At 34.9% G+C, this 21,922-nt stretch overlaps 5 protein-coding genes across 8 annotated transcripts; 3 read left to right on the top strand and 2 right to left on the bottom strand.

Annotated features, from left to right (window-relative positions):
- LOC105956350 (jasmonoyl--L-amino acid synthetase JAR6) lies at positions 1-3,612 on the top strand. Of its 2 annotated transcripts, none has more exons than XM_088813891.1 (5): positions 1-42; positions 234-559; positions 886-987; positions 1,437-2,245; positions 2,937-3,612. In XM_088813891.1, exons 2-5 carry the CDS (start codon positions 264-266, stop codon positions 3,485-3,487), a joined length of 1,758 nt encoding a protein of 585 aa, XP_088670017.1. In that variant the 5' UTR covers positions 1-42; positions 234-263; the 3' UTR covers positions 3,488-3,612. The 2 variants fall into 2 exon arrangements, with proteins under 2 accessions (XP_088670017.1, XP_012835653.2); XM_012980199.2 differs by lacking the exon at positions 1-42 and adding an exon at positions 55-130.
- A 2,873-nt stretch (positions 3,613-6,485) lies between these two features.
- Positions 6,486-9,113, top strand: TBL26 (TRICHOME BIREFRINGENCE-LIKE 26). Its single transcript, XM_012980198.2, has 3 exons — positions 6,486-7,131; positions 7,489-7,772; positions 8,179-9,113. The coding sequence occupies exons 1-3, from the start codon at positions 6,852-6,854 to the stop codon at positions 8,977-8,979; spliced, it is 1,365 nt and encodes a 454-aa protein (XP_012835652.2). The 5' UTR covers positions 6,486-6,851; the 3' UTR covers positions 8,980-9,113.
- Positions 9,114-10,427: 1,314 nt separating this feature from the next.
- GT72B1 (UDP-Glycosyltransferase superfamily protein) lies at positions 10,428-12,123 on the top strand. The gene has a single exon (XM_012980196.2). The coding sequence runs from the start codon at positions 10,641-10,643 to the stop codon at positions 12,072-12,074; it is 1,434 nt and encodes a 477-aa protein (XP_012835650.2). The 5' UTR covers positions 10,428-10,640; the 3' UTR covers positions 12,075-12,123.
- A 251-nt stretch (positions 12,124-12,374) lies between these two features.
- LOC105956346 (putative WRKY transcription factor 53) lies at positions 12,375-14,458 on the bottom strand. Its single transcript, XM_012980195.2, has 3 exons — positions 14,059-14,458; positions 13,852-13,965; positions 12,375-13,144 (listed from the first exon to the last, which is right to left on the bottom strand). Exons 1-3 carry the CDS (start codon positions 14,358-14,360, stop codon positions 12,736-12,738), a joined length of 825 nt encoding a protein of 274 aa, XP_012835649.2. The 5' UTR covers positions 14,361-14,458; the 3' UTR covers positions 12,375-12,735.
- A 2,545-nt stretch (positions 14,459-17,003) lies between these two features.
- LOC105956345 (uncharacterized) lies at positions 17,004-20,887 on the bottom strand. Of its 3 annotated transcripts, none has more exons than XM_012980194.2 (11): positions 20,721-20,887; positions 20,055-20,221; positions 19,442-19,883; positions 19,213-19,360; positions 19,007-19,120; positions 18,587-18,773; positions 18,346-18,462; positions 18,170-18,239; positions 17,952-18,082; positions 17,537-17,606; positions 17,004-17,422 (listed from the first exon to the last, which is right to left on the bottom strand). In XM_012980194.2, the coding sequence occupies exons 2-11, from the start codon at positions 20,208-20,210 to the stop codon at positions 17,283-17,285; spliced, it is 1,575 nt and encodes a 524-aa protein (XP_012835648.1). In that variant the 5' UTR covers positions 20,211-20,221; positions 20,721-20,887; the 3' UTR covers positions 17,004-17,282. The 3 variants fall into 3 exon arrangements, with proteins under 3 accessions (XP_012835648.1, XP_088670034.1, XP_088670033.1); XM_088813908.1 differs by having other exon boundaries at positions 18,593-18,773; positions 20,721-20,881; XM_088813907.1 differs by having other exon boundaries at positions 20,538-20,721.
- Positions 20,888-21,922: the final 1,035 nt, after the last annotated feature.

Genomic DNA, 21,922 nt, shown 5'->3' with positions numbered 1-21,922 from the left:
CCACACACTAATTATTTCTTGCAAAAAATCAAACAGCAAAAAGTAAATTCCATTACCTAAACCTTACGCTCTTTCATGCATTACACTATCACAAAGTTTTCTCAATAGCGCACACTAATGCACCATCTCTGTGTGTAAAATTGATACTCATGAATTTCTCTTTTTGTTGTTATTATTTTCTACTATATATTAATTTATCTCACTTGTGTTTAATTTGTTTGAAAATTTCTCAGTTTGTGAAAGAAAAACAGATACTTGTGAACATGTTGGAGAAAACCGAAGAAAGGCTCGACTCGGAGGCGGTCATAGAGGAATTCGAATCGTTAACAAAAGATGCAGGGAAAGTGCAAAAGGAGATACTAAAGAGAATCTTGCAAGAAAACGGAGAAATCGAGTATCTTCTGAAATTCGGCCTCGATGGAAAAACGGACCCCGCTAGTTTCAAGGCTCGTGTCCCGATTGTCACTCACGAGGACTTAGAACCTTATATTCGCCGAATCGCGGATGGCGAAAAATCGTCCATTCTCTCTGCAAAACCAATATCCACCATCTCATTGAGGTAAAAAAATTATCTGTTGAAAAGGGGATAATTGCATTGGGCACCCCTGTACTTTTTCTAGTTGTTAAAAAACTCCCCATTTTATTTTATTAGCAAAAAAACCCCTAAAAACTGACTTTTTAGCGGGGTGTTTACCTAAAATATGCATTATAAGGTGGGCGTTCTGCAAATATATATAACATGGAGGTTTTTTGAGCAATATGATATAATACAGGGGCACTAGATGCAATAAACTCACGAAAAAAATGATTTTAATTGACATATATAAAATGTTTTGTCCAAATTTCACTAATATATATATATATATGTTGATGATGTTCTTGCAGCTCAGGTACAACTCAAGGAAAACCAAAATACGTACCATTCAACGATGCATTGATTGATAGTACCATGCAGATATACAAGACTTCTTTTGCCTTTAGAAACAGGTAGGTATATATATATATATATATATATATATATATATATATATATATATATATATATATATATATATGGAAAATTACAGTTTTCACCCTCAAGTTTGCACTGATTTCACATTTAGTCCCTCATATTTCAGTAATTTAACATTTTTGGTCATTTCCGTCAATTTACCGTTCGTTCTTCAGTTAAGGCAATGACGGGCACACACTTGATTCCGTTAGTACTAACGGAAAATCGACAGAAAGGACTAAAAGTGTTGAATTTTTGAAACATAAGGGACCAAATGTGATTTTTGTGAACATGAGGGACTAAATATGAAATCAGTGCAAACTTGAGGGACTTGAGGGACTTGAGGGATGAAAACTGTATTTTTCCATATATATAAAAGAAAACATTTTATCTTCAAAAAAAAAAAAAAGAAAACATTTTAATTAAATTACCTTTTAATTTGCAGAGAATATCCAATAATTGGGAATGGCAAGGCACTGCAGTTCATATACGGCAGCAAGCAATTCAAAACCAATGGCGGGCTGACAGCTGGCACGGCAACGACAAACGTGTACCGAAACACGGAGTTCAAGAAAACAATGCATGCAATGCAAACCCCGTGTTCGAGCCCGGACGAAGTGATTTTCGGCAATAATTTTCAAGAATCTTTGTACTGCCACCTCTTATGCGGACTGATATTTAGCGACGAAATCCAAGTGGTGTCGTCGACATTCGCGCACAGCATAGTCCATGCTTTCCGAACGTTCGAAACAATCTGGCCGCAGCTGGTGACGGATATTCGCGACGGGGTTTTGAGCAGTCGAATTTCGTCGCTAAATATTCGGTCGGCTATGGAGAAGGTGCTTGTAGGACCGAACCCTAAATTAGGGGATACGATTCATCGGAAGTGTTTAGGGTTGAGTAATTGGTACGGATTGATACCGGAGATTTTTCCGAACGTGAAGTATGTGTATGGGATAATGACCGGTTCGATGGAGGGGTATGTTGGTAAATTGAGGCATTACGCGGGGGGTGAATTGGCTTTGGTGAGTGGCGATTATGGTTCGTCGGAGGGGTGGATTGGGGTGAATGTGAACCCTAGATTGTCGCCGGAGATGGCTACTTTTGCGGTGCTTCCGAATATTGGTTACTTTGAGTTTGTTGAAATGGGATTGCCGGAAGAGGCGGCGGTGGTGGCGGCGGCGGCTCAGCCGGTTGGTTTGACGGAAGTTGAGGTTGGGAAGGAGTATGAGATCATTGTCACCACTTTTGCAGGTGAGTTTGCATATTCACTTTCTCTTCTCTAACTACTTTTCTTGAATTATACATACACATAATTTTTTAATATTTCTTTTTTTATTTAAATGTTGAAACAATTATATAATTTATTTTTTTCATTCCGAATTTCCATATTTTTTTTTATTGGAATAAAAGTATACATCAAATTACTGAAAATTTCAATTTTTGATCTGATTTTATATTTCAATTTTTTTAGATTTTGAATTCTTCTGAAAATATACTTATAATATTGATATATTACATATTGACAATATGTAATCTAGATATAATTTATTTTAAAAATATATATACATTAAATAATTAAATCATTGTTATGATAACAGATGATTTTTTTTCTTCTTTTTTTTTAATATATTAAGGGTTGATAAACAAATAATATATTCTTTAAAAAAACGAAATTTTTCATTTTTTCGGGAATTGTTCCGATATTGTTTATAAAAAATATAGAAGTAACCCGATTTCTGAAAAAAATCGATTTTTTTTACATTTCCCGAGATTGGAATGAATATTTCATTGCATGGTAAAATATTTAGAATCGAGATCAAAATCAAAATTCCACTTCCGAAAAACGTGTTTATCCGGTTCGTTCCATCCAATTTCGACCCTAAAAGTACACAATTCGTCCACACACACTCTAACACGGATGTGTGTACGTGTAATTATACAGGGTTGTACCGGTATCGTTTGGGAGACATAGTGAAGGTGAAAGGGTTCCACAACTCGACGCCGGAGCTCCAATTCATATGCCGGAGCAATCTCGTTCTCAACATCAACCTCGACAAAACCACCGAAAAAGACCTCCAATTAGCCGTAAACACATCCGCCAATTTACTAGCCGGAGAAAAACTCGAACTCGTCGACTTCACTAGCTTCGCCGATCGGTCAACCGATCCCGGAAATTACGTCATTTTCTGGGAAACAACCGCCAATAATAATAACAATAATGATGAAATAATGCAAGAGTGTTGCAACTGTTTGGACAGATCATTTGTTGATGCAGGATATGTGAGTTCAAGAAGAGTGAACTCAATTGGAAAATTGGAGCTTAAAATATTAAAAAGGGGTACTTTTAATAAGATTATGGATTATTACGTGGGGTTGGGATCTGCTGTTAGTCAGTTCAAAACGCCGCGTTTCATTGGTATTAATAATCATAAGGTGCTCAATATTTTGTCAACCAATGTTGTTAACACCTACTCTAGCACTGCATTTGATTAGATTATAGATTAATTAAAAAAATTATATAAATTTGTTAGCATGTTTTTCCTTTTTATTTTATTTTATATATGTATACACATATACCTAGAAATTGAATAAGAAGGTTGGTTTTGATTTCCTAGTAATATTGGGTTCTTTTTTGTAATGTAATTTGATTGTCGATTTGTATTAAAAAAAAAAATGGAAAATACAGTTTTTACTCTTTAAGTTTGCACAGATTTTACATTTAGTCCTCGTGTTTAAAAAAAACACATTTAGTCCCTCATGTTTCAATAAGTCAACACATTTGGTCATTTCCGTCAATTTACCGTTCGTCCGTCAGTTAAGGCAGTGAAGGGCACAAACTTGATTCCGCTACTACTAACGTAAAATTGACGAATAAGGGGTAAAAGTGTTAAATTTTTTAAACATGAAGAACCAAATAGGTTTTTTTGTGAACATAGGGGACTAAATGTGAAATCGGTGAAAACTTAGGGGATGCAAATTGTATTTTTCCCAAAAAAAAAAAAATTTGATTCTTATAGATTCGTTGAGTTTTTTTACCTTTTTAAGTTAAATATACAGTTAAACCTCTATAAACTAATACAGTTTACACTTTACAGTAGTCAAATGCTATTAATTTAGTATATTTTCATCGAATCGGGACCGGGATAATTTATTATTTAAGTGACACTATTAATTTCTCGAGATTTTGCTCTATTGCAAAACAATAGAATTTGCATAATAGTTACTTGAATATTTTGTGTGGTACCATAAATATTTAAATTTTATATGGTCCATTGTGGTGGCAACAATATAACTAACAATCCTAGAAAACTCAGAAGACATATAAATATATTAAGATGTGATTATATTTTATTTCTATATAGAGTGACGTAATTTTAGGATATTTAAGCTTTAGACAAATTAAATATTTTTATTTGAGACAGTTTTATGAATGCACCAAAGGGCACATGATTTGAATTTTGAAATATTGCATAGTATAGAATTTTCTATACGTACGTGCAAGCCATCTGTATACTTTGCTTATATTACAAAAATTAAATAAGCTGATCTGTCATTATCTGTTTTATTATATAAAGGGCACTCTTCAATTAAACTAAACAAGGACTAATTTTGAATTAGTGAAATATTCACTTTAAAATAACCCCAAAAAAGTTTTTTTTTTTTTTTGAAAAATTCATTCAGACAAGATGAAGAGAAAAAGTAAAGAATCCGATGATGTAAGAAAAGACGACGATGACGACGAAGAAGAAGAAGAAGCTAGAAAGAAGATATGGGATTGTGGGAGCCCTTTATATGATTCATATGAACTTGTTGCTATTAACAGTGTTATTGAGAGGCATTTTATGATTTTTCCTTATCTTGGTGGATCAAGAAAAGTGACAGCTCAGCATCAACAACGACAACTTTGTCTGAATTCATCGCCGCCACCAAGACGAGCGGCGGCAGGCGGCGGCGGAGGTGGTGGTGGAGGAAAATCTTCTGGGGTTAGTTTGATGATTGAAATGTTAGAGGGACTTGCTTTGTGGAAGAGAAATGCAGCCAAGGATAGAAATAAGAATTTTGAAAAAAGATGAAATATTAAAATATATATATATATATATAATTAATTTCTTGATTTTTATATTTTTCTTAATTAGTTGATCATTTTCCCATCATTCTTAATGCAAATTTTTACTTTTGAAATTGTTATGAATGTTGTATTTACTTTTTTAATTTCCTTTCCTTATCACTAGGGCCGGTGCAGAGGAACAAAACGAATGTAAAATAGTAGAGAGAGAGAGAGGAGAATTCGAGAGAAAGTATAGAATTGTCCGATTGACTGTGTATGCGTAACACTGGTTGGGTTTTTATACATTTGTTTATATAATAAATTGCACATGGCTATTGCCTAATTTAGTGTGTTGTTTACGTTTCTCGTATTGTTTACAAGTTGTTATACGAGAGGATAAATTTATTCAATACACCAATATATGATTTTCGTATAATCTTTTCTAATGTTCATTAATAAGTGAATATAAGACAAAATCAAAACTAGTTCAACTATCGCTCAGTTATTGTCAAATTATGAGAACCCATCATATTTGTGTAATTACAGTCACCTCCTCAATTATATATTATCTTAGGAAAAGACCCCTCCAGAGGTAAATTTAGGAATGTTAATTCAGTAAAACCGAACCGAATTTTCGGTACGCCAACATTTCATACCGTTTAGCAAACTAAATATACGATTTGGTTCGGTAATAACCGACTTACATAAATTTTATGTAAACATATTTAAAAGGAAGGAATGGTTGTAATTAGTAATTACTCAAAGAAGAGGATTTTTTTTTCGTAATTTGCCATACATCCGGCCGGCCTTGATTTGGAAAAAAAAAACGACATGCACGCACATAGCAAGAATAATATAAGTTCAAATCTAACACATACATGTTGGCTCACAGTTCTGAGTTCTGACAGAAAATCCAAATGAAAAAAGAAAAGTAGTAATAGAAATAATAAAGATGGAAGAAGAAAAATATAATGTATGGTCCATCACTTTAATAATACAATCTTTAATTCTTTAAAGCAGTCATTACTTCCAGCTGTTCTGAAAACTGCCACTCAGTTATTGCATTATTATTACAATACATTTCAATTGTAATTATATTCTTTTTCTCAAAAAAAGATTTGATTTTGATTTTGATTGTATAGAACAAAGCCACTAAATTACACAGCATGTGCAAAGGATCTAACTTTTTAATATTAATAATTACAATTTCTATTAACACATTCATTCATTGTTTTTATTGAATAAAGTTTACAATGTGAACTCGACGAGCCGACTCGATAAAAGCTCGAATTCGAGCTTCAACTCGAGTCTGATTATAGTTGTTCGACACCCCTAACATTAATATGATAAAAATGCAATAAAATCTACAATAGAAAAAAATAATAATAAAAGAAATTCCAACCACCAATATATATATATAATATAGTGCATCCAAAATTGCTTATATGGTGAGGGGGAATGAGATTAGTACATCATTAATGATGGTAATAAATAGGCAGATGGAGTACAGAGCCGCAGAAGAAACAATCTTTTATTACAAAAATCACCCTACCTAAGTTTTGTTATAACAGACAACCACCCCCCATCTTTATTAATTTGTCAATATCTGCACCTTAATTTACTTTTTTTTTTTCCTTTTTTTTTTGTCATTTAATCACCCCATATTTGATATTCCAACAAAACATTTCCGTTCAGTTTGTTCGCCGAGAAAAACTCGTCAGAATTTTTCTTAAATCTTTTCTTGGATTCATCGTCTCTCTCTCTCTCTTTTTGCCCAGATGATGAGAGAGAAAATTTGATAGAGAGAAAATGAAGCAGTTGAATAGCAGTAGTGTTCAAAGGAACAACACATTTTCATCGATTTTCGTGAAATTTGGTGTTTGTTTTCTCTTCCTGGGCCTCGCTTACCGCCTCTTTTCCTCCAGTTTTGTACAGTTTTCACCTGTTCTGTTGGGTGACGGCGGCGACACCGGATTGGCCGTCGACACCACGACTCCGCCGCCACCCCAGCTCCTGCCTGAGCCGCCGCCGGAAACCACCGATGCTGATCGTCTTGTGAGTCCTGCTAGTCACAATGCTTCACAAAATTGTAAGTAATAAAAATTCAATCTTTACTTTAATTTGAATCCATGCATGATTTTTTTTGTTTTTAAATCCTTCCTATTTTCTGCTAATTAATTCAGATTTTGAATCTTTTATTTATGTTACAAAATTTTAATAAATTAATTAAATCAGTAATTTGAAAGTTATTTTTTCTGTCAAAATTTACCAATCATCCAGCTTTGTTCATGTATATATCATGACACTGAATTTGAGAAAATAATTTAGCCCTTAAAACCTTAATCATTGTAGGAATAATTAATTTAATGATTAGCACTAATACAATAATTCAAGAACATTAAATCTAGCTAGACTAATTTCTTGAAATTGTTAAATTTTTTTGCAGTTACAGAAACATGTGATTTATTTACAGGAGAATGGATTCCTGATCCAAATGGTCCAATGTACACAAACACCACTTGCCGTACGATCGAATCCCCTCAAAACTGTATGAAAAACGGACGGCCAGATTTCGATTACGTTTACTGGCGATGGAAACCGAAGGACTGCAATTTACCCAAATTCGATCCTAAGAAATTCCTCAACATAATGCGATACAAATCTCTCGCATTCATCGGTGATTCAATCATGCGTAATCACGTGCAATCCTTGCTCTGCATGCTCTCGCCGGTACAATTATATACTTGAACTCGATTCTCTGTTTTCGAGCCTTTTTAAAAAAAAAAAAAAAAATCGAATGCTGCTGATCAATTGCTTTCTTGGTGGACCTTAAATCATTTTTATGGAATAAATTTAATAATCTTGACAAAAGAAATGATGTGATATGAGGGTCCTATGTGTCTGTTGTTAATTATTGTCGCTTGAAAACGATTATCGAGACAATGACGAAATTTTGGTTGAAAATCATGATTAAGTTGGCCTTATTACAGCTGCTAAGATTAATTTGATGTATGTTTGTTCTAGTAGTTTGATTGTCTATGTCAGAAAATTAAAATTTTATTACCTAATTGACTATGTGTTGCATTTTCTTGATATATACGCAACATGTGACTATCAATCTATATATATTTTAAAGGTCGAAGAAGCGGTTGAAATCTACCACGACAAGACATATAGAAACCGAAGATGGTCTTTCCCAACGCACCACTTCACGGTGTCCGTAATATGGTCACCTTTCCTCATGAAAGCATTCACATTCGAGGACGACAACGGTGTCTCGACGGGGTTAATCAAGCTCCACCTAGACGAGGTGGATCCCGTTTGGACGAACGCGTACGAGGATCTCGATTACGTAATAATCGCCGGTGGCAAATGGTTCCTCAAATCCGCACTCTACTACGAGAACAAAACCCTAGTGGGGTGTCACAATTGCCACAACGAGAACATAACTCAGCTCGGATTCGGCTACGCGTACGAAAAGGCACTCAGCTCCACTTTCAAATTCATGGCCGACTCTAAGAAAGAGAAGAGCAAAACCCCGTTTATCTTGTTTAGAACTTCGGCACCCGACCACTTTGAGAACGGGGAGTGGGACACGGGGGGTTACTGCAATCGATCTAGGCCGTTCAAAATGGGGGAGATTGAGATCAACGATACGGATGAGATAATGAGGAGGGTGGAACTAGGGGAGTTCGAGAGGGCGTATTCGTCGTTTAACGATGGGGAGGTGAGTTTGATGAAGATGTTTGATCCGACTATGCTTTCGCTTTTGAGACCGGACGGACATCCGGGGGTATATCGGGAATTTCATCCGTATGAAGGGAAGGGTAGAGATGCAAAGATACAGAATGATTGTTTGCATTGGTGTTTGCCGGGGCCGATAGATTCTTGGAATGACTTGATTATGGAAATGCTTGTTAAAGATTCAAAATTATAATATGGTTTATTCAGAATTCGGGATCCTTCGATGAAGTAATATGTATATAGCTTCTTCGTTTTTTCTGTTTCTTTTTCTTGAGTTTTACGAGGTTCGGTTCAAATATAATGAGAAAGCGTACATTTCCGAGAGCAGAGACTCCAATCAACTATTATCGGGAGTATACAATACAAGATACAATCTGAGATTAACTTAACTACAAAGTGTAATTACGATTATTCAGAAGATGTGATCACTTGCTAACAAAAATGAATTTTTAAACTGTTTCCAGAAGTTAAATCGGACTGAAAAATCATGATTTTTAATAATTAAAAAAAAAAATAGTGCACACTTGACAAAAACAATCGGTTGAGACAATGGGCTTGTCTTAGTGGGCTTCTATTGAATACCATGAATATGGAGTAATGCCTTGACAATTTCACACACATAGGGCCCAATTTATGCTTAATGTGTGTCTGCGTGCGCATTAATCTTTTCTATCTTATATATAAAGGTAGCACTAATCGATAATAATCTATGTAGTACGGACACGGAAATGACGATACGAGAAATTAGAAAACGGATACGAGGAAATGGTATGTTTCGAAAATGGGATATGAGAACTTAGGGGAAACGTGTAAATATATTAAAAGTACAGGGATGTATTTATAAATATTCTATATAAACATATATAAGTTTTTATTTAGAAATTTTTATACTAAAATGTTCAAAATGTTTTAAATAGATTGTGCATATCCATATGAATTCAGCATCATTTATCTTCTAGTCTAAGACTCACTTGCACATCTACACGTGTCTCTCTTTGGTTATTGTTAGCATGATAATGCTCTAAGCAATTCTTGTATAAATAGCTCTTATTGCAGTGAAAGCAATATATGAATTTCCTCCAACAAATTATCCACTCTTCTTTTTGTTTAATTCAATTTTGATACAGACATAACGTCTTTGACAGAAGCTTTCCTATGCCTATTAATTATTATATGCGTATTTATATTCGTGAGTTGATAGCTAGTGAGTATATTATATTATTGTATAATACAAAATATTTTTTTGCAATTGATCATAAACCATGTGAATAATCTGGGAAACAACAAAAATATTTGAAAATTTGCTACTCAAACATGTTTCTAATTTTTTAGAAATTGCAAAATGACACATAATGTGTCTGGCATATGCCATCGAATTCTCAACACGGAACGTTTCCGATGCTTGGAAATACTAAAAAGTTGAAGTTTACGTGCTATATAGTTCCCAACAGTATTTTTGTTCTACTATTTATCTGATCATAAAAAGTTCAAAATTCAAAACAATCCGAGTGGAATCCTTCCACTATAAATCTCTAATTTTTCAACCCTACATGCCTAATTATAGTTACAAGTTTCTTTCTTTTAATTAATTTTTTCTCTAAATTTTTCTTTATAATTAATTAATTCATAATAAAATTTAATTGCAATAAGGTAATATATTTTCTTATTAGAAACGCAACATCCCATAAATACAAATTTCCCTTTCTCCAACCCCCACACCCTCCCTCTGATTATTCCATTATATATAGATATAGATATAGATATAGATACAATCGAAGAAAACAAAACACAATATTCACCTTTCTCTCAGCTACACATTATCTTCACACTATCTTCTCCGGCCACCTTCCATCCATGGCGGATTCCACCACCACCGCCCACATCGTGATCGTCCCTACTCCAGGCATGGGCCACCTCATCCCCTTAATACAATTCTCCAAGAAACTACTCCACCACCACCCCTACTTCTCCGCCACTTTCCTCATCCCAAATCACGGCCCCCCTCCCTCCGCCGCCCAGATATCCATTCTCTCCACCCTCCCTTCCGCCGTCGACTACCTCCTCCTCCCCGCCGTCACCTTCGACGACCTGCCGCCCTCCGACGACGTCAAGATCGAAACGATCATCTCCCTCACCGCCGTACGCTCCCTGCCATCGATTCGCACCGCCGTCAAAACCCTGATCGACGGCGGCAAAAAGATCGCCGCCTTTGTCGTCGATCTTTTCGGCACCGACGTCTTCGAAGTTGCTTCTGAATTTAATATTCCTCCGTACATATTCTACCCCTCCACAGCTATGGCTTTATCTCTCTTCCTTCACCTGCCGAAGCTCGACGAAACGGTGTCGTCTGAGTACAGAGAAGTGGCGGAGAAACTGCTGATTCCGGGTTGCATCCCGGTCCACGGGAAGGAACTACTCGACCCGGTTCAGGACAGAAAAAATGACGCCTACAAATGGCTTCTTCATCACTGCAAGAGGTATAGAATGGCCGAGGGCATAATCGTCAATAGCTTCAGAGAACTGGAGCCCGGCCCGATTCAAGCTCTGCAAGAAAAAGAAAGTGGCAACCCGGTTATCTACCCAATCGGGCCGTTGATCCAAACCGGTTCAAGAAAAGCGGAGGAGGATAACTCGGAGTGTTTAAGGTGGTTGGATGAACAACCTAGTAACTCGGTTTTGTACGTCTCGTTTGGGAGTGGTGGGACCCTCTCTCATGCTCAACTAATTGAACTTGCTCTCGGATTGGAAATGAGTGGGCACAAATTTCTATGGGTGGTTAGATGCCCAAACGACAAATCTCTGAACGCCACGTATTTCGATATCCGAAATTCCGACGACCCTCTAGCTTATCTGCCCGAAGGGTTCCTGGACAGGATTGGGGCCCGCGGAATGGTCCAACCATTGTGGGCCCCGCAAGCCCAGATCCTGGCCCATAAGTCGACAGGGGCGTTCATGTCACACTGCGGGTGGAATTCTGCGCTCGAGAGCGTGGTTAATGGGGTACCGTTGATCGCTTGGCCGTTGTACGCGGAGCAGAGAATGAACGCGGTGATGCTACATGAGGATGTTAAGATTGCGTTGAGGCCGGAAGTTGGTGAAAGTGGATTAGTGGAGAGAGTTGAGATTGCGAACGTTGTGAAGTGTTTGATGGAAGGGGAAGAAGGAGACGGGGTTCGGAATCGAGTGAGAGGTTTAAAGAATGATGCTGAAAAAGTGCTTAGTGAGAATGGCTCTTCAACTATTTCATTAGGTGAATTGGCTAATAAGTGGAAGAGTACTATTGTGTAATTAATGTAATTCAATCACATTATGAAGTTAATTAGTGGTTGTCTTAAAATGGAAGGGATCATAGTATTTTACATGATAGATCATGTCTAGATTAATCTATGTTGTTGCTTAATTTTGTCTTTTTTCTTGGGAAGAAATTAGGTGTTAACAAGTAGACATGCACAATTGGATTGTGTGTGTGTTTGTATGGACAAAGAGTGGTTTGTTAGACCAAAAGGTACTGAATATCAAAGTAAATTACTCAAGATTCTTAAATTACTCAAAGTAAAGTTAATATGACAAACTAAATTTGAACACACATTTTTGTTTGATAAATAACGAAGTTGGGTTCAAACTGAAGCTCGATAAAAGCTCGTCCGAGCTCAATTCGATTGCTTATCGAACAGAGTTCAAACACAACTATAAAAGCTAGCTCTGTTTAAAAAAAAAAACCCCATAAAAAACGGAAAATTGCACCACATGCATAAAGTATATGTTCAAGGAAAAATGACAAAAGTGAAAATAAGATGTCAAACATAAAATTAGAAGCAAAAGTTGAGATAATTGTATCTCAAATTTCTTCGCAATAATTAAGAGAATATTCTATTAAGTCAGCATGCATGTAATTGGGACTCACAAACTCCACAAAGTCCCGGGCTCCTAGGAATCGATCATCGGACGGTCAGAAAAAGCCGGGTGCTCCTAGGAAACGATAATCGAAATCCACGTCATCGTCAATCAACAAATCAATATCTCCGGGCGGGAAATTAATGTCCGGACTCAATAAACTGTGACTTGTAAGAAAATCGTTCGTCGGAGGTGAATAGGTTCTTTGTGGATCAACAAAGAATCGATGATCGGTTTCGACGACATTAGTTTCAGGCTCGACATTAGTAATATTGACCAGCTGTTGTTGGCTTTCAACTTTGAGTAAATGTCTCTGTTGAGTACAAGTGTGAGTTCCTTTGTAGACAACTTGGGAGTTTGTTGTTGTAGTAGTAGTAGTAGTACTAGGGTTTTTGTCCATTTGTTGTACTTGTTTTGTTGCCAAACATCCTTGTGTGTACCTATGTGTGCATCTGTAATATGCCCTGTTGTAATAGTTCAAACCTTGGGAAATCAGATGAATCGAATTGGAATTATCTATTTCGGAAAATTTGGAAACTGGAACGAAAAATTGTTCTAAAATCGGACATTTTTTCGGATCGGAATCAACGAAAATCTCGTAATTTTCATTTTCTTAGTGACTTGTCATATAAAAAAAATATTGATATTTATAAGTGTAATTTTTGAAAGAAAAGAATTACAAAATATTTTCGGAAATTAAAATCAGATAGGAAATCGGACCAAAATACAATCGGAAAATACCAGAAATGATAATTCAGAATTGGAAACGAAAAATATTGTTCCAAAAATAAAAAATATTCAGATCAAAATCGGTGGAATTCTGAAATCTTATTCCAATTTCCAATATTAATACATTATGATCACCTGTCTCTCACACACAAAAACAATATTTATGTTTCTTGTCTAAGTTTCACATATGTCCCACATTGTTTGAGAATTAAATTCCGAAATAAATAAATTTAAAAATAATGCCCAAATTAAATGGCTTCAACATTCTTGGTAGTTGGAACACCTAATTTTCATGCCTCAAAGTCAAAACCTCCAGCCATAATAATAATAATAATAATAATAATAATAATAATAATAATAATAATAATAATAATAATAATAATAATAATGATTAAATAAAATATTCATAATTATCAAGAAAATAAGAATATGAAAAACTAACCTTGGGTAATTAGCACCCAATATATCTTTCTGCCCATATTTTCTCCAATAATACCCATCATTTATTTCACCTTCACACACATTCACTTGCTCACTCCATCTACCTGAATTCTTTCTGTTTAAAACAATTAAACATAAAACAAATAAATACTTAATTAATTAATAACATGAATTTGGAATAAAAAGAAAAAGGAAAGAAAAACGGTACCGTTTCTTGTTAACATGTTTACAGACATGTTCCGTAGAATCGAGGTGAGAAACTTCACTTGTAGGGCTGCCCTCCAATGCATAATTAGTAACAGCACAAGAGTTTACTAATGGATCTTCGTTTTCGAGCAATATCGATATTGCATTGTCGTAGCAAGAAACTAATTTGTCGATTAAAATGGAATATTCCTGTAATGAATACGTGGATGAGGAGGAGGGTGGTTGATCGATTTTTCTCTTGAGCTCTTTTGCAATTTCCATCCCTTCACTGAGTTGACTCGTTATTACACTCTCCTTTTCCATTTTCTTTTCTAGAAAAACACTAATATACTTCAAATAATAAAAATAAATAAAGAATGAAGGGATTCGAGTTTCTTGAATCAAGATACTGTGTGACGAGTTGGAATGAGAAAGAAAGAGAAGGTTTGGAGAGGATGATATAAAGAAGAAAATATGTGGAAAAATATGAGATTTTTAGTGGCTAATTTGGTAGTTGGATTTTTTTAATTTTTTTCATTAAATATTAATATATTAATAAATGGGAGAATTGTATACAAAAAATTGACCTATTCAAAGTTCCACATAAGAGTATAAGTTGCTCTCTTTTTTTTTTCTCTTTTTAAATGAAGCATCCATCTGCCAACTATATAAATGTACAGATTAAATCTACACTTTCGTTGATCAATGATATTGGAGTTCGAATTTCGATGAAATATATCGGGTGATTATTAACCATTGATCTGCATATAATCACACACACATGTATATATGTGTTTAGTGAGTAATTATTTAACCTCATCAATGGTTAAAAATTACCTGATTTATACGAGCCAGTGTAGCATCTCAATGACCTGAAATGGACAAATAATTAGTAAATATATATATATATATATATATATATATATATATATATATATGGGGAGTTTCTATAATTAGAGTAAATGTGGGGGCGAATTATGTAATAAACCCAAAGAAATATTCAATAAGTCGTGAGAAAGAACAATTCACTTAAAAATGATAAATCACTTATTTTTTGTCAAGTGGGATAAATTCAAATAACCCCACCACCACGGCACAAAGCCACCAACACAGACGATGACATCATCAACTGATTTAATTATTATTTTGCTGACGTATGCCAATGGAAGCATGTAGGCACGAAATCACCACATCGCACATTAATTATTCTAATTACCGTTAATACTAATTAATTAATTCGAAATTTAGTGTTGTCATTTACAAAATTTAGTAGCTTGTTTGAGCTTGTAACGAATCAAACTAAAACATATATTTCTGTTTGATAAGATATGAAATATATGTAAAAAAAATCAAAATACGCGATCTGGTTTCGTGTTCGACTAGACTACAAAAGTTTCAAGCTCAGCTTGATTTACCATCAAACAAACTCAAACACGACTCGACTCGACTCGACTCAATTCATTGACATTTCTAACAGTCAATAATTAATAAACTATATAGCATCTCAAATATATATAGAATGCATCCTACTGTATATATACAGATAGATTTCGATGTTTTCTTAAGCTGGCATATGAGTTGTAATTAATAAACCAAATCACTGATTACAACAATAAGTATTTTTTAATTATACTAAAAAATATTTTATGTAATTTAATCAATAATATTATGGGGGGTTTAGGAAAAAAAGTCAAACCTAATTATAAAAATAAATAAATAAATCAACAAAAAGAAGATCAAGAAGAAGAAGAAGATAGCTAGTGGATAATGTGTAGGCAGAAAGATAAAACAATTAAGTCAAAAATGTCAGTTGTAGATTAAGAGGTATTAATATATTGTTTTTATTTTCTCTTTCATTTGACAAATTGGTTAAAAAATAAATTAGGGTTCATATATGAGAGGGATTAGTTTATTGGTAAACCACATGCTTTGAATTAAGGGTGTACCTAGATTCTAATCTAGTTTGATAATTAATTATTAAAGTATATTTATAGTATATGTATATCAAGTGTATTTCCTTTTTTAATGAATTAGTTGTCGACATTATTACATGATTCAGGTAGGAGGAGACAACTAATTTCTTGTCTTATTTTTCAGTGTCATTTCAAACATACCTAGCTAGATAAGGCGGGAGCATCGATATTTGGGCCCGAATGGTGGGGCCCACTAAACAGATACTACAGTTCATCATCGTCGATCTCTCATTAATATCTTCAACTCTAATTCTATCGAGCTCCATCACATTAGATAATGAGTGATCCTAAATCGACCGCGTTCAATTGAACCCGAGCACGACCAAATGTACATTGGGATCAAATTCTCCCTTTTGATCGTCCGTTCCATTGCGGGCCCCATTGGCTCACCGTCTTGCTGCACCGTGCGCACATCCATGTTATAACAACTATAGGCACCATTACTCCTCCAACAGTTGACCTTTGACTTTGACTTCTGACGAAATCAAGTGCTTCGAGTTCGAACGTGTGGGTTTCCTTTTCGGTTATCCAATACGCCTCCAGTCGGTAACACACGTTATAGTTAATCTCCTAGACCGTAATGTACACTCCAACATCATACACTACACCTTCGAATTTCTCCGAGTTCATGATTGAATCTCGACCGTCCGTTGTTTCATGATAAAGTTATATCACATAGAACTAAAATCTCTCACTCGCTCTCTCTCTAAATTCACGAAGAGGGTGCCAAATCTCACAAAGTAAAAAGATTTACGGTTTAGGTCAAAATTAGGGTTCTTATCCGTGTCTTAACCGCCTCCACTTAGTTCTTCCCTAGGACTCGAATTAATAGTAGCCGGTGAAGGTACCACCAGAGGGTCAAATTCTCCCATATACGACGACGTTTGACCCACGGTTGACTGAGTCTCAGAAAAGAGTGACGCAGTTCGTAAGTTTTCAAATGAGAGAGAAGAGGTGAGGGATAGAGCGTACAAAGGTGCAAAACCGAACAAACTTTAAATTCAAAATACTGATTCAATTGAAAATAACCACCAAATAAGCACACATACACATAGGTGTGTGTGTGATTATGTTCATATCAAGAATTAATAATCCTCCAGTGTGTTTCACCGGGTGTAAAATCAAATAAACCGTCTTAAAAACCAATAGTTCAAATATTTAATCCAAATTCCTGCTGAAATATCTCAAAGAATCCATTAACTGCATTCCGCATAAATTGAAATCCCGATAATCCCATTTTCAGGCACGAAAAACGAAGAATGAACCTTATTAATCACCCAAAATAATTCTGTAATTTGGCGAGCATTTGGCGAGCAGCAGATTCCTTTGCTTCACATGGTTTGGACTCGACACCACCCTTTGAATGGAACTTAAAATCTTTTCCTTCAACCGTCACATACGAAACAAATTTACCTGAAAAAGAAATTGCAATTTTCCATATTAATTGAAAATTACGTATTTAATCCGAGACTTCGTAAACTTATAAAATGAATAAAAAAAAATCGAGAATCGATTGAAATGTCTTACCGAGTGATGACGGTTCTATAAGATACCTCGGCAGTCGCCAGTTATTCTTGAGACATGTATACTCCAAGTCCTGCCACGTAGATTTTTTTCCGTTATAACTATGTATTAAATAAATAATATAATCAAAGAGGGAAGCATTTCGTTCCGTTTTTTGATTTGAATGATTTGATATCGAAAGTATACATTGAACGAATAGAGACAAACGAGTTTATATTGATTATAGAAACCTAATAATACTACCATAAATATAACAATACGTACACTTGCATGCAGTAAATCTCGTCGTTTAATTGCAAAATGGTCAATTAATTTTCAGAACGACTTACTGGAATAAGTTAATCATCGTGTAATTTTATTGAGAAATAAGAATCGAGATTATCGCATGAATCTCCATATAAAGAAACAAGAAACTCACTTGACACGGAGATTTCCCAGGAAAATAATTTTCCGGTAATCTGATTTTCTCCTTGTCCAGCTTTTGCGTCGGATTACGGTTTCCACTTGCGATAGATTTGACGATTTCACGAGCTAAACCAATGTCACCACCTAAACAAAAAAATAAAATAAAATAAAAAATAATAAGACATTAGAATTTTAATTGTAATAGAATTATTTACATAATTACGATAATACCATCTCGGATTCTTGCGATGTTATCTTCATATAAAGCAAGTGTTTCTTCCATGCTGCAAATCCGAGAGTACTGCCAATACAAGTATAGTTATTGCATGCAGTTACGCGTTTTAAATCTTACGGGGCAGGGGGCTGTGGCCCCCCTCAAGTTTAAAACTTTAAAGAGTTATAATTACCTGTTGTTGTCTTTTCCTCTGAAGAAGTGCCAATGCATTCTCCAATTCCTCTTCGGTTTCAGAAAAACCATTTCCATTGTACGGGATAGTGACATCATCACCCACGCCTCGAGATACCTTCTCATGCGTATTTTTACCAATGATTTTTTGTTAAATAAAGAATATTGCAAATATGTGATAACATCTTTAAAAAGGATATTTAAATATCGTCCATCGTGTAAACGAGAAAGAATTGCCTTACCCTCACATTTGCATATGAATTGTTATTTCTCGTAACTTCGCCAAATTCATCGAGCTCGATTTTGATTGCCTCCTTTTTAACAAATCGCCCATTGCTGCGAGTTCCGTTCAAATTCACAATTACATCAACGTTTATTATCGAAGGTTGTTTGTTGTCATTTTCTCGATTTACGAGATTCCTGCTTCCTCTGTTTTCAGAAAAATCGAAATTTACGTACACGTATGGATACATTTATATAACTTAAAAAAAAAACATTCAAACTACAACATAGTTCGTACGAACGAGGCATACGTCAAATTAAATGATTAAAGAATTCACTAGCTTCCACATAGACCATTTATGGTAAGATTAATAATACGCACGTAATTTATTATACGAAGACAGATAATAACATATTAATATTATATATATAATTCATACCCCGAAAACCAGCTCGAAATAAATGATATATAAGGAAGCATGTGATGAACTTTAGCCACTGGTGTCGTTTTCCACAAACCAAATGCTGCCTTTTTTACTACAGGTCCTTCCAATCTGATTAAGACAATGCAGTTTTATTTCGTTAATTATCGACACTTATTTAATCATTTAAAAAAGAATCTACAAAAGCCGGCTATAAATTATACCTCTCGACGACAACTTTAATCGGAACTGGCTCGTTTATGACATACGACCCTACGCATCGCATTATATAAAAGCAAGCTGCCGCCTTTTTTTCGGTTAAAGAATACGTCAAATGCTTCTTCAAAATCTCAAGCTCGGAACTTTCTATACCTATTTCAAGAAACGAAGAAGCATGTGAAAATGACTGTTTTACCCCTGAATATAAACGAAATGTACGTAAATATGACGTACCGGTGGTCTCCTTCACAGAATCATAAGCGACCTGAAGATATTCGGAATCGGAACTTGATGATGCGTTTAGCTTCCTCTTAACGCGGAGCATTTCTTGATTGATTGTAGCTTCCAAAAGCATGCAATTTTCGTTTCCCGAATCGATCAGCACAATGGCGATCTCGTAAATTGGCCATTCTTTCACGTTGGGGAAATCACGTGATGCGTCTAGGCATGCAGCGATTTCGCACGCGTGTTGAACTGCCTTTTCGGTTATTGAAAGCTCGTTCTCTTCGGCAGTGTTCGACTCCGTTGGTTCGATTTTGATTATCGATTTCATGAATGCAATTAGAGGTGGTCTTATTACAACAGCCAGCTTGCAGAAATTCAGTAAATCGAGAAACGGTAGGCCGGCGTTCTGCTTTCTGTGGTGGTAATTGTACAGCAAAACAACTGCATGCATCTACGTAACGACAAAAGGAAAATAAATAAATGAAATCGACTCGAATTTAAAGTTATATGACACGAGACGCAAAATAAGAATCGGACAGAATTTAACATTCTTGATCAATCTTATACTTATTATTGTTATTAGCTTAGCAAAATGAAGTAGACAACAAAAATCGACAAAGACCTGTTTGGCAACCGAATTTTGGATCGTTTCCGAAGGAGGGACGTTGGAGAATCTCAAAGGCAAGAGAGGATCAACCAAAGTCTCGAGCAACGCTTGCACGACGTCCTCTGTGGGGCCCACCACATATGATTGCTCAACTTTAGCTGCTAATTCCATTGCAATGATTTCTGTAAATACAAACAATTAAACAAACACCTCAAATAAAATTAAAAAAAAAAAAAAAAAACATGAAAAAATGGAGAGAAAATAATTAAGTGCCTTCAAGAATGAATTTTTATTTATTTTTATAAATGGACTAATAACATACAGATGGAATCGAACATAGAACCTCCGATCAGAAAAATGGCGGACAAGCATTCTAATTAAAACAGCAGATCAGCAGATTTAAAGATCATAACTTTATAAGGAACCCATAAAAATAGGGGGCCCTAGCTTAAAAAAAATTACAGATAACAAAAGACAAAAAAAAAAAAAAGAAAAAACCTGCGGTATGTTGTGGTCCTTGGTTTTCTTATGTTCGAATCCAAAGAAAAACAAGTACACAGCAAACATGCACGAACAAGAACAAAACACACATAACGGAACAAAACAACAACACCATTTAACAAAAAAAAAAAACACGAGATCGAATTTAAAATAAAAAATGCATAAGAAAATGGGATTTACCAATCGAATCTCGCACGTGAAGGAGGTGGCAAATGAATGTATCTCTCTCTCTCTGTGATATGGATTTTCTTGAAAAGGGGCGAGTGAGGGAGGTTTTATCTGTTGGGGATAGGGTGTTGCTTAAAAGCGGACAATGAGCAATTTGCCAGTGATGCTGAGGTACTGTGACTTATAATTGTTTATTAATTAATTATATATATGACTAGGTTTGATTTGTTTAAGGTTGTTCACTCCTATAAAACGGTTCGACTTCTGCTGTTGACTTTCACTTCAGACTTGACTTCAAATCAACAATTATTTTTTAAATGAAAGAAGTATTAAATAAATAATTGTCTTGGACTGTTGGACACCGTCTTTATTTTTATTTATTTATTATTGTAGAATGGAATGCTATATTTAATTGAAAATGAAAATAATTCAATTTAACTTGGGCCAAAACTTTAAGCCCACGAATAGTACAAAATTTGCATTTGGGCTCTTCAAATTATAAATCAATATCATGCTGTAAGCATGCCTATAACTATTTTTAGTGAAAATTTATTAATTTGCCATTCAAATTATACATTTTTTAACACTTCGCCACCCAATTAATGTGTTCTTTTTTTTTTTTATATCACTTTGGGGTAAATTAAACGGAGATCGAATGGGAACACAGGGTAGAACTCTGGACGCGGGTAATAATGCGATCAAATAAGACAAACATTTGAGTGAGTCACGAAACCTGCAAACCTAAAGTACGTGAACTAAGTCGGGGTTGATTTGACAAAAGCTCATCCGACGCTCAAGTCAGATACTTGGACAATGAGACAGATAGAGAGATAGAACTCAAGAGATTATTTTGAAAATACATTTTACCATGAGCTTGAGGCCTCTTTTTGATGCTTAATTAGTGGTATAATCATAATTAAATTATATAACTTTATTTAAAACTAGAGTATAACTCTAGTTAGATCTTAATCAATATGTTGGGGCCAAACACTTGATTGAGAGACTTGTTGGAGGAATTTGAAATCCATAATAACAAATTCCTTGGATTTGTTTGGATTGAGGGATTTGGGGATGAATTTCAAATCAACACCCCACTTTTTAGTTATTTTCTGAGTAATTAAGATGGATTTCCAATGACTCCAAATTTCAAATCCCTTCATCCAAACAAACTCTTAAATTTTGGGCCCTTAGCTGCAACTCAGTACACATAGATA

Source organism: Erythranthe guttata, chromosome 14 (assembly GCF_056151865.1).
Source record: "Erythranthe guttata isolate IM_541 chromosome 14, IM_541, whole genome shotgun sequence".
Classification (NCBI taxonomy): Eukaryota; Viridiplantae; Streptophyta; class Magnoliopsida; order Lamiales; family Phrymaceae; genus Erythranthe; species Erythranthe guttata.
This window is presented reverse-complemented; position numbering and strand designations above follow the sequence as displayed.